Here is a 12,845-nt window from a genome sequence, read left to right as displayed (position 1 = left end):
GCGCTCAAACGACCCACACATTTGTGGTTCAAAAGAACCATTGGAAGACATTCAGTAATTCTAGCTAAAAGTGATAACTGATCGGAGTTGAGAGATTTGCAATTAGCTTGGGTTTTATGGCTACTCTAATCTTTATTTTTCAAAAATTATCATGGATCAAAATTTTGTGGATGATGAGCTATATTATTCTTGACGGGGATTAATATATATCTTATATCTTATATCTATATTAAAAAGATAGTTATATGCTCTATGTGGATGCAAATCCATGCAGCCATAGGAGCAAATGTCTAGCTTTTAACTTTGCAAGCGTCTTTCTTTCAACCACGTAAAGAATTTGATGCTACACGTGGACCTTGAGTTGCAGGACACTAGACCTTGAGTTGTAGGACACCCAATGACCAACATTCAATAAGCGGGACACCCAATGGGTAGGTTGAGTTACCTGCGAGAGAGAGAGAGAGAGAGAGAGAGAGAGAGAGAGAGAGAGAGAGAGAGAGAGAGAGAGAGAGAGAGAGAGAGAGAGAGAGCCACCAATTGATGGTGAGTAATTAGTGCAACATATTGTCACGTGTTCTTGCAGGTGAAAGTGCAGGACCAATGGAAAAAGGTAGAGATGGCAGCGAAGCGTAAGGGGGCAAGCATGTGGAAGGGGCACGACGAGGCACTGAAGAAGGCGGTGTCACTGCTAAAAGAGATTGGACTGCCAAGGGGTCTACTACCACCGGTGGACGTGGAGGAGATGGAGTACATGGAGATGGCGGGGTACATGTGGATCATACAGAGAAAGAAGATAGAGCATGAGTTTAAGCTGACGGGCAAGGTGGTGAGCTATGACTTGAACATCATGGGCTATCTGGAGAAGCTCAAGGGCATGAAGGCCAATGCGATTTCAGTAGCACTCAGCATCATGAAGGTGATCATTTTCATGTTTGGCCCCATGTCAAGAGCTCACGTCAATCTTGCAGTTAACTTTTCAATTCGGGTACGTTCAGAGGCTCTCCCAGTAATCATTCTAAACTTGAACTTTCCTGACTGGCACCTACGTTTTGGTTATAACCTTGGTGCATTCATAGCTACACGATGCGGGCTCGAACAAGAGTACGTACGTCCCACCCCTCTCCTCCCTGTTGCTGTCTTGATACTCTCCTCCCTATCTACAATGTCAACCTTTGATTTCCTGTGCTCACTTTATCTCTCTCCTCCTATGGCGAGAATGATCTACTCCCATAATACACTATAAGAGGAAAATTTCAAAACCGCAAGCATTCCCGCGGGCTAATAAAGGAAAATAGAAAAAGAAAAGATTGTGTGTGCGGAAATAATGGCGGCAACTAATGCTGTAGTGGTTTAACAACAATATACGTGGTAATAGACGCGAAAATATACCTGCGACTATTATTGTGTACATTGCCGCGACTATTACTGCGGCTATTACGGCTACACGCGTATTAAAAAATAAAGGTACTCATTTGGGCCACCCAATTTTTGGGTGGCCCAAATGAGCACCTTTATTTTTGACCTGCATAAAACATATGAAACATCAATTGTTTTTTTGAAAGAGTATAAAAAATAAAATAAAATGAAATTGAATATACTTTACCTTGACAATTTAATGTGCAAAAGATCAAGTATTAAAAAAAGTTACAAATAAAATGAAAATAGTTGTAATTACATTGTGCCACATTGGGACTTTATGAGAGTTTAGACAAATAATTTTCTATCTAATCCTCCTCCTCCTCATCGTCGTCGACAAGCACGTACGATTGATCACCCTGACTCTATAATAACCCAAACCAAATTAAACGAATCAACAAGTCAAAACAATTGATACAACATTATTTGTTTAAACTTACCGCTTGTCAAGATCCAACCGCTGAGTCAACTTGCTCGCAAGAGATGTGGTTGTACTCCAACAACCATCGCCAAGTTTTGAATTCTGTATGCCGCTCTCGAAACTTGACCATCTCTCTGGTTGGTTGACTAAGAGTGACATTTTCGTAAGCTAGCAATAAAAACAACAAATCATTAACTAAAATCTTTCTAATCATCGATTTAGGTTGTAATTTAATCAAACTTACATATTTGTCCTTCCAATCTGCTTTGCCTCCCAAGCCATAGTGCATGAGAGTTTGTATGGCCAGAGATTTGTGTTGTTGTCTGTAGGATGAGCCCGTTGCAGCCTGATCGCTCTTTTCTTGCATTGCCCACTCCCACTCCGCATCTGCCATGTTGCCACCGTGATAGCTCCTGTTTGGATCTCTAACTTGGTTGGCCGTTGCATGTTGTACACTAGACCGCTTGTTTTTCAAAAACATTCTTATGTAGCCCTCCAACCACTATTTAGAAAAATGCTGATTGGGAGCATTTGGAAATCTAGCATCTAATGCATTCTCAATGTAGCGTGCATGATCGGGAAGCTAGTTTATAAACTTTTAAAAAATATTCTTATACGTCAAATGTAAAAAAATCTGAAGATGGCGTCAAAACCCTGTGCTGTACCGAAGTCCACCTCCTCGCCATACTTTACCTTATAGTAGCGCCCATGCGTGTTTGGCATGGGTGCATCAATATCCTTATCCTCTGCAGCTAGAGTGGCACACTCTGAAATAGGGGACTCCGTCCCTCTCCCACTACCAAAACAAGCAAAGTCACAAGATCCCCCACGGCTCTGTTTGTCTTGGCGCTCACTGCCTTGAGACAAACGTCTACGTGTGCTGCTAAAAGAAGTGCGTCGACGGTGCTCGGGTGAAGCAAGATTGGAATGGAGTGGTGTGGGACCCTTCATTGCCATGGGAGTGGGACCATGTGATGGAAGGGGAGTAGGAGGTAAGAAGGGTTTGTAGACTGAGGTGCCGTTGGTGCAAGTCTTTGGACGTAAGGAGTCCCTCCCTGACTCTCCCATGGCATGGACCACAGAGAAAGATCATAGCTTGTAAGTTGCTACGGAGTGTAGCGGCCAAATAATCCCTCCGTAAAACGGAGGTACTGGTGCCATAAAGAGAGCGTCCATTGAAGGCCTGGATCTACCATCGGTGGAGGAACCTGAGTAGAGTGTAGGATAGCCATGCTTGCATATAGAAAAGAGAAACCTATAACACTCATGGTCACAAAAAACTAGCCAACAAATAATCTTAAATTCTTTGCTTGGTCGTACCTCCTCAAGACTTGGGTCCACTAAAGGCGATGTCCACCCTGGGTTGGAGCTCATCTGGATGTGAACCAACCAAAAGAAGAACCAGATGGCTGCTCTCCACCAGATGGTCTCTAGTCTGACATCTACATTATAGAGAGCAATATGAGATTTAGATACTCCTATTGCTCTTTATTTCCCTCTATCTTCCTTTTCCTCTATTGCTTGTTATCTACTCCTATTGCACTTTATTGTCCTCTCTCTATCTCTATGCTTTCTCCCTCTACTCACTCATCTACATATATGTACACAAGCATATATGCACACAAGCACGTAGATCCATATACATACTAGTAGATCTAAGTAGGGGCTAGTAGTGCCAAAGGTAAAGTGGCACATCTTTAGGTATCATCACAATCTCAATTGTGGTAAAACCAAAGGTATGTTGCAGTAATCCATGCATGAATGGATCAATGAACACCACGTCAGGATTAAAAAAGGACTATACCCAAGAGGAAGCGTTTAGCCTTCGGGTGCTATGCTCCCGTACTTAGTGCCTACATACATGCATAAACAAATACATACATACACACCCACCTATAATTTAAGTATATAATATTACGATACTCTATACAATTAAGTATAATTTAAGTATATACAATTACGTAAATGCAGCCATTGTTTTGTGTAAATTGTATAATTTAAGTATATACAATTACGTAAATGTAGCAATCATTTTGAGTAGAGAAATAGAGCTATTGCTGTAAATGTAGCCATCGTGATGTGTTATGCGCAATGCAAGAGTGCTCCTGCTTTTGTAGAGTGCTTTGACGAAGAGCTTCTTTATTGTTCTTCTTGTGTAGCATCTCTTCACAACAGATCCTTGTTCGAGGGATTACTGTGCACATTGCATGTCTGCCTCCATTTTGAGGTACGGTACCATGGAAAGCTTTCCAACCTAATGCTGCATCCATGGGGAGAAAGAGAGAGATAGACAGAAAGAGAAGGTAAGGAGAAGAGAGTAGAAAGTCATTTCTAAATTCCATCGTTTTCATGTAAAGAAGTTCTTTTTCAAAGCACTATACAGAAGTGGAAGCAGACCCGCACTGCGTACACCACAAAACGGTGGCTTTGCTTACAACCATTTCTCTTTATCTCCTTGTAAGCTCACATGTGCAAACGACTCAGAGACAAACCGTTTTCGAAGTCTACATTATTTTTAGGACAAAAAAACGTAGTAGACTTTAGGAACGGCTTGTCCACGAGCTGTTGAACATGTGAGCTTGCCAAACAACTACATATCTAAACTCATGCTATCTCTCTCTCTCTCTTTCTTTCTTTCTCTCCATCTCTCTCTCTTTTCCTTTCTAACTCTCTCTCTCTCTCTCTCTTTCCCTCTTTCCTTGCTATCTCTTTTTCTCTCTATCTCTCCATCTCTCTCTCTCTCTCTCCCCCTTCCCCTTCTCTCTATTTCTCTCTCCCTCTATCCCTTCTCTCTTTCTCTCCCTCCATCCCTTCTCTCTCCCTCTCTCTCTCTCTCTCTATCCCTTCCCTCTTTCTCTTTCTCTCTTTCTCTCTCCCCTTATCTCTATCTCTCTCTCTTTCCCTCCCCCTCTCTATCTCTATTTTTGGCTCCCTCTATCCCTTCTCTCTTTCTCTCCCTCTATCCATTCCCTCTTTCTCTTTCTCTCTTTATCTCTCCCCTTCTCTCTCTCTCTCTCTCTCTCTCTCTCTCTCTCTCTCTCTTCTCTCTCTTTCTCTCCATTCTCTCTATTTCTCTCTCCCTCCATCCCTTCCCTCTTTCTCTTTCTCTCTTTATCTCTCCCCTTCTCTCTCTCTCTCTCTCTCTCTCTCTCTCTCTCTCTCTCTCTCTCTCTCTCCCTTTCTATCTCTATCTCTCTCTCTTTCCTTATCTCTCCCTCTCTCTATTTCTCTCTGTTGGACGGATACGCCGCGACGGACGTCAGCACAGTGAGAACTCACTTAACAAGTAATGTCAGCTAAGGACAAAGCTCGACCCACAGGCGCGTGGAAGCAAGCATAAGGTGTCAACCTACACTCGACCGACTCCTAACTAATTCCTACAGAGGTCCCTACCAATTGTCTAAGTCACAGTCTTCAAAAGTGCAAAAGAGGAATCTTCCTACAACGCTTGCTAGAGCCGAACACCCATCAAACACTTTCGAAACACCATAGAACTTGAAGGAGACCCTACAAATGCCTATAGGCCGCTCTCCCTAAGGTCTATAAACCAAAATCACGACCCAAAACACCCGGTGCAGAAACACGTAGGATGTCTGGCCGAAATCTACAGGTCTTTGTTTCCGAAATCTGAAGTGCCTAATGTGTAGCTCTACTCAATGTGAACGCGTGGATATGCTGCAATGCGAAATCAGATAACATATGCTCACCCAAACAACCGATGAAGCTCGTAGAAGGAGCTCCCAAAGCCGAACCGTACGCACGCAATGTTGGTATCGGCTCGTAGCTCTAGTCGGGGGCAACACACTGCACTTCTCCACACTCGATTTCGACCACCATAGCACACGTAGCATCAAGACGAAGCTCACACTCTCTCTCACGTACACAGTACGCTCACTCACAGACTTCAAACTTGTTTAAAATGACAAAAGGTTTTTTCATTGAGGTCAAAAAGTGGTATATATACCTTACAACTTCTCAAACCCTAAAGTTCCAAAATCAACCATCTACTCAATCTAACTATCAAAACTGGGATACAATCTGAAAACTTCTGTAAGTCCCAATATTTACAAGGTGAAAAATCGGGTTTTCCTCAATGAATGAATAATTACAAAAATAATAGTCCGCCGAGTAGTTAGATGCCGTGGGGTGTGTCCAGCTTCTAACATCCCCCCCCTCCTTGTTCATGTCGTCCCCGACATGGCCTTGATCCTCTGCTTCATCTTATGGTCTCTCGCATCTTTAGCAGGGATTCGTACCGTGCATGTAGATTTAGCATTGTTGGGCTAAAGATATCTGTATGCATGGTGAAGAACCCCGTGTAGAATGCTTCTTCAAAAGCCTGGAGGTGATAGGATGGTAGAAACATAATTCTTTGATACAACGCATGTATCACCTCCTTGGAAGGCTGACCTGACATATCATAAGCACATCTGTATGTATCCTGGAAGAAGAATATGCTGTCAGTCACCTGGCCGAGCTTGAAGGTCTCGAACACTGCTAGGATGGTTATGCAGATCTTTCTCATCATAATGCATGTAAGGTCAGGTGAGCCAGTGAACAACTTTATGGCGCCCGTTAGGGTTTTCACCATGTATTGTACACTTATTCTCTCACCTGCCTTCACACCCGACAGCTTTGGGTAGTTCAGCCAAGTGGGTTGGCTTCTTTGTAAGATTTCTTGTGCTTTCCACATCCTAACCCTTGGTAGAGGGTAGAAGCTGAGGTTGTCTCTGATGTGTTTAGGTGCCTCTACCAAGTGTATTAGGTATTGCGGGTACTTGGTAAGCCAAGCCTTCCTCCACTTTGGCTGAGAATCCACTATGAGCTTTACTCCTTCTGGCCTCGAGGTGTCTGTGTTGTAGAGAGGGACCGTTGGCTCTTCTCTGATTCGCCTGTTTATTGTTGCCGCCTCATATTTCAGCAATGGATATGGGAGAGAGGATTGAAGCCATTCACGCCTGAGATTGCTGGCATCGATTTTTTGAATTGTCATAGATTTGAAAACCCTTTGTTCCCATTCTAAGGCTTCCTTTGTGTTTTCTCTGAGCTCTGCCTCTATTGCTTTACACAATTTTTCCTCCTCTTCTTGTGTTAGATCCTGTGGCTATTGAGAGGATCCTGCTGTGCTTTCTTCTGGCATGGGTGTGTCCATAGGTTCTGCCACATTGTCGAGGTCGATGCCCTCATTGGCAGCCGGCCCTGAGCTTTCTTCTTCTGCTTGTTGCCGGCCTTTCAACTCCTCAATTTGCTTGAGGAGTGTCTGCTTTTCCGATTCGGCTTCTCCGCCCATAGCCACGAGGAGGTCATTGAGTTCAGCGTTTACTTTTTCAGCCTCCTCGAGCTTTATCTTTATGCTCTCCAATTCTTCTTGTAGGGCTTTTTGGTTGTCCTCCATTCTGGTTTGCATTGTGATAGAACCTTCAGCCATCATCAACCTCTGCTTCTTCTCGAGAGTCAGCTCCTTCTGGAGTTCTTGCATCTGCTCTTCATATATTTGATTCTCGGAAATGATTTGAGTTGAGCTCGTAGCTCTAACTCTAGCGAGTGATGCTTGCAGCCTCTGGATGGTTTGATCTTTGACTTTTAATTGGTCCTTGAGCTCAAGGACTTCATCCAGGCTTGCTTCTTGTTCTATCTCCGCCTCTTCCTTGGCATTCCTCATGGCCTCGCTGGAGCGTCAGATTATCCCGTTCTTTTTCGGCATCTCGCAATGACTTGCTGAGTTGCAGACACTCTTCTTTAACTGCTTGTAATCTTTTTGCTGCTGCTTCATTTGCTTCTTCCTTTGCTTGGCAGTTTTGTAGAGCCGTTGCCAAGCTGTCCTGGAGGTCAGCTTCTCTCTCTTTTTGTCCTTGGCTTTGTGCTTGCAGAGTATCTCTTTCCATCTTGGTCCGATGTATTTTCCATATTTCAAAGGTGGAAAGCCTTTGTGGAGAATGAAATAGGTACCAAGGTTAAATGCCTCAGATCCGACAATGGAGGTGAATATTGCAGCCAAGCTTTTGTGCTAGCAATGGCATTCGGAGGCAAAGGACACCTCAATAAAATGGAATTTCAAAAAGGATAAACATAACAATCATGAAGCGAGCACGAAGCATGCGGCTACATGCAGGCCTACCGCTTGAGCTTTGGGCGAAAGCTGTAAGTACGTCTGTGTACTTAATCAACCGGTCACCCTCATCGGCATTGGATGGGGGAGTTCCAGAAGAGGCATGGACATGTAAATCGGTGAATTATGCATTTCTCAAAGTGTTTGAGTGTGAGGCTTTCATGCACATAGATAGAAGCCTAAGATCAAAGCTAGATGCAAAGTCCAAAAAGTGTTTCTTCATTGGCTATGGAGAAGGCGACTTTGGGTATCGCCTATGGAATCGTGAAGATGGTAAAATCTTAAGGAGCAGGGATGTAATTTTTAACAAAAAAAATATGTACAAAGATTACTTGGAAAGAAAACAAACAAAAGAAACAGGTGATGAGTACATGGAGCTTGAGGACAATGAAGACTCAAGGACTGCAAACGGTGACAATGTGCAACAACGTCAACCATATGAGGAGCCTCAACCTATTCCCCGAAGATCTACCAGAGCAAGTAGACCTCCAGAAAGGTTTGTTCCTTCCTTCAACCATCTCTTGATCTCAGATTCTGGAGAGCCAGAATCATATGAAGAAGCTATGCAACATGAATCCAAAGAAGAATGGACGAAGAGCATGCAAGTGGAGATGGACTCACTACATTGCAACCAAACATGGGAGTTGGTTGAGTTGCCTAAAGGTAAGCGGACACTTCAAAAAGAGGGTGTACAAGCTAAAGGAAGAAGAAGGTGGGAACAAAGATACAAGTCTAGGCTTGTGGTAAAAGGGTTCTCTCAAAAGAAAGGTATTGACTTCAATGAAACATTTTCTCCTGTTGTAAAAATGAACTCAATTAGGCTTGTCTTAAGCCTTGTGGTTGATCATGATCTAAATCTCGAGCAAATGGATGTAAATACGGCATTCCCTCACGGTGACTTAGAGGAGGAAATCTACAATGCTTCAAGGTAAAGAGAAAATGGTTTGCAGATTAAAGAAGAGATTGTATGGTTTAAAACAAGCATCAAGACAATGGTACTTGAAGTTTGATCGATGGATGTTGGATCATGGATTCACAAGATGCAACTCGGATCACTGCATCTACACGAAGAATTTGGGAGATGGGAAATTCATCATCCTAATGTTGTATGTTGATGACATGTTGATTGCAAGTGCTAACATGCAGGACATCAAAGACCTAAAAGAGGAGCTCTCTAAATCTTTTTCAATGAAAGATTTAGGTGCTGCAAAGAGGATACTTGGTATGCAAATATCAAGGGACGGGACGAAGAAGACAATATAGCTATCTCAAGAGGATTACATCAAGAAGGTACTGGAAAGGTTTGCAATGTAAAATGCAAAACCAGTTTCTACATGTTTGACTGGTCACTTTAAACTAACAAAGGATATGTGTCCAAATACACAAGAGAAGATAGCCTATATGTCTAAAGTTCCATATGCTACAGCGGTAGGTTCTCTAATGTATGCTATGGTCTGGACAAGGCCAGACATTGCACATGCAGTGGGAGTTGTGAGTAGGTTCATGGACAACCCATGTAAAGAGCATTGGCAAGCTGTGAAGTGGATACTTAGGTATCTAAAAGGGACAACAATAAATGCTTTGTATTTTGGAGGAACTGATATTTTTCTAGAAGGGTATGTTGATGCAGATATGGCAGGTGACAAAGATACTCGAAGGAGCACTACTAGCTATGTGTTCACGGTTGGAGGCACAACAGTAAGATGGGCTTCAAAGCTGCAGAAAGTGGTCTCACTTTCTACCACGGAAGCAGAGTATGTAGCAATGACGAAGGCAAGCGAAGAAATTCTGTGGCTTCACAGATTCTTAGAAGAGCTTGGATTCAAAAAAGACAATTGTGTCTTGTACAGTGATAGCCAAAGCGCTATCCATCTTGCAAAGAACTCAGCCTTTCATTCAAGGACAAAGCACATTGAGGTGAGATATCACTTCATACACACTCTTTTGGAAGAGGGACAAGTAAAGCTAGGAAAGGTGCATACAAGTGAAAATCCTGCAGACATGTTTACAAAGGTGGTCAACAAGGAGAAGTTGAGCTTTTGCTCATCTTCAATTGGCATTCAACGATAAGAAGCCATGATGGAAAGCAGTCACAGGTTTGGTTTGGAGATCAGTCTCCAAGTAGGAGACTGTTAAGTATGGAGCCTGATTTACCCCTTGTAATTTTTTGTGGTAAAAGCGCACATTTGTAAGGCCCCCATTATGAGGAGGAGCCATTGTGCGTGAAGGAAAATCACTCATCAGAAACCAAAATTTTCATGGCCACAATTTTCACGGCCGAAATATTCCTTTTTCACCGAAATATTATGGCCGAACGGCGGCCAGAAAGTGGTCGAAAAACGATCGGTCGGTTGGCCGGTTGGCCGGTAGTCAATGACCGGTGGCCGGTGGTCGAAAGTCAGTGGCCGGTGGCCGAATTCAAAAGCGGACTTGTCTTCTCAAGGGCGGCCACACATGGGCGGATTGAAGGGCTTGATTTATACTTATCTACACAAGGGCGGCTACACATGGCTGCCTCTCATGAGAGAGGGCAGCCCTTTTGGCCTATAAAAGGAGGCCATTTCTACACACATCTCATAGTGTGAAGTTGATGCAACAAGGTGAGTGTGAGGTGGTGAGAGTGAAGCAAGGCGGGAGCTCCAAAAGGGTAAAATCCCTTTGTAACCTACTTCTTGTTTTGAAGTACTAAAGCCATTGAGTGGCTGCTTTCCCGTGGACGTAGGCCACATTGGGTGAACCACGTATATCGTGTGTACTCTCTCTCTCTCTCTCATTCTACTCTATAATCTCTTGTGTGTGAAATTTATCTCTCTCCATTAAGTAATCTACTCAAATATCTATTTAGCTACGTCATATTTCCTAACAATGACAACTTACCACAATAAAGCAACCAAATTCAACAATTTCAAGTTTTGGGCATTCGGCAATGTGAGGATATAAGCTTACAATTTATGTATGACAACGACAAATTGTGATGTATCTCGATTGTACAAGGCACTCTGGTATTGAATCAATCTGTAGGACTGTCAATGTCGCCAAGGGCTTACACCTCTGTGTGTATGGCATGCTTACTCAGTAAGATTGACATAATTCCATCTCATTAGACTATTTATGCTTTTGCTATAACACTAACTACTCTATCAAGGACAAGGTAAGTGATTGATATCTTAAAACATTTTTTATTTTTATTCATAGGCAAGTCACCCTGATACACTCACACTCACATACAAGGTAGGTGGGTCAAGATGTGACTTATGGTATCTCTCTCTACGAGAGCGCTGTACACACACTGTCGTATGCTTGTAGGATAAGCTATGATTCAGACAATGTTTGCACAAAAGCATTTGTAAGGGACATAAAACACATTCGAATAAGGGGTTTTCCTCAGCCCAACATTCTCTCTCTCTCTCTCTCTCTCTCTCTCTCTCTCTCTCTCTCTCTCTCTCTCTCTCTCCAATTTTTATGTGGGAAAGATGAAAATATGTATGATTTTATTAAAATCTTTCTATGTCAATACGATAACAGGAAGGGCGAAGAGACAATAAGAAGGGCCAAGAGCCATCTATTGCCACCCATTTTGGACTGGCCAAGAGCCATATGTTTGTAATCCATCAGTGATTGCTTTCAAGATCGAATAAATCTCTTTCAACATCGAATAATTCTATTCAGTTGAGTACCCATCAATTCTAATGGACAAGCAAGAGTCTTGCCATTAGCAATTTTTTGGGCATTATTTTAGCACTACACACGTTAAGTGTGAAAATCAAGTTGAGTTTTTGAACGTATTAAACTCGTAAGGGCTTATCTCTACCAAGGTGTATAGATGAAGCCAACATTTCATACATCATGGCTGTTCACAAAAACCCAAGATTATGGTTTTTAGGTATGAACAAGATCTAGTTGTGAATATCCAACGTCAGTGGATCTCCTATTTTATCTATAGCACTAAGAGTGTCTATATGCGTCAGTTTTGGGGTAAGACCCAACTAAATCACTTATCAAGTGTTGATGGTCAATTCTTGGAACCATCACACTTACGCTTTCAAGTAAAGAAGTCCACCAACTGCCAAGGGGTAGTGGAAAATTTTAAGCTTCCGAAGTCATAAGGGCAAACTCAAGGGGAGTCATGGACATAGGCCAAGGGCCACCAGCTGTTTATTGAGCAGTTTTTCTTGCAAATTTTAACCAAGGAGTTTGGATTGCGAAGGCAACACCCAGGGTTATATGTGCCATACTACTTGAATTTCACTAATTTTCAATTAGTGTTCCTAGGCCTTTGTAGGTGAGAAATTTGGGCAGGTGCCTTTGATTATAGGTAAGTGAATACTAGGTTCAACCTCCATGTACGCATTTGATTTAATTTTGTTTCTATGTTTTTGTTCCCTTTTCCAAGTAGGATGCATAAACTTCTATATTTTCATCCATTTTTGCTCTTCAGCGAGATGACAAGGTCATGTAAGAGCCAAGAAATTTGGGTTATAGTGTCCAAAATAAATTTTTGTATTACGCAATTATGGACCCACTTGTAGGGTTTGATTTGGGACATGTTGTCACATGGGATACAACATGGTCTAGGAACTCAAGGAGTTCAGTTTAGCTAGTGTGGAGTAAGGATAATGAGGGTCCCTCTCACTCACGCCGCGGAGTGTTTGTAGTAACTCCACACACTAGTACATCTCGTACTTGAAGGATGCTCTTTTTTACGGCATCTTTAATTGAGACATATTTCATATTCCGTTTCTAGACCATTTTCAGCACGACGTATCAAGAACAATTTCAGTGGCCAAAAATTGTCAAATACTTAAAACGACTTGTCAAGGTACAAGTGCTACTAAACAACATTAACGGATGGTTGTTATGCATATACCAAGGCTGTGAGTTGTTAATGAAAAGATTTCA

The 12,845-nt window shown here is 42.5% G+C and overlaps 1 protein-coding gene across 1 annotated transcript; it reads left to right on the top strand.

The window, feature by feature from the left end:
* The first annotated feature begins 616 nt into the window (after window positions 1-616).
* LOC147421022 (uncharacterized) lies at window positions 617-2,187 on the top strand. Its single transcript, XM_086504605.1, has 2 exons — window positions 617-985; window positions 2,167-2,187. Exons 1-2 carry the CDS (start codon window positions 617-619, stop codon window positions 2,185-2,187), a joined length of 390 nt encoding a protein of 129 aa, XP_086360731.1.
* The last annotated feature ends 10,658 nt before the right edge of the window (window positions 2,188-12,845 follow it).

The sequence above is a fragment of the Adiantum capillus-veneris genome, chromosome 28 (assembly GCF_014529385.1).
Source record: "Adiantum capillus-veneris isolate H3 chromosome 28, ASM1452938v2, whole genome shotgun sequence".
NCBI classification, from domain to species: Eukaryota; Viridiplantae; Streptophyta; class Polypodiopsida; order Polypodiales; family Pteridaceae; genus Adiantum; species Adiantum capillus-veneris.
Note: the sequence above shows the minus strand (reverse complement) of the source record. Positions and strands in the feature narration are given on the sequence as shown.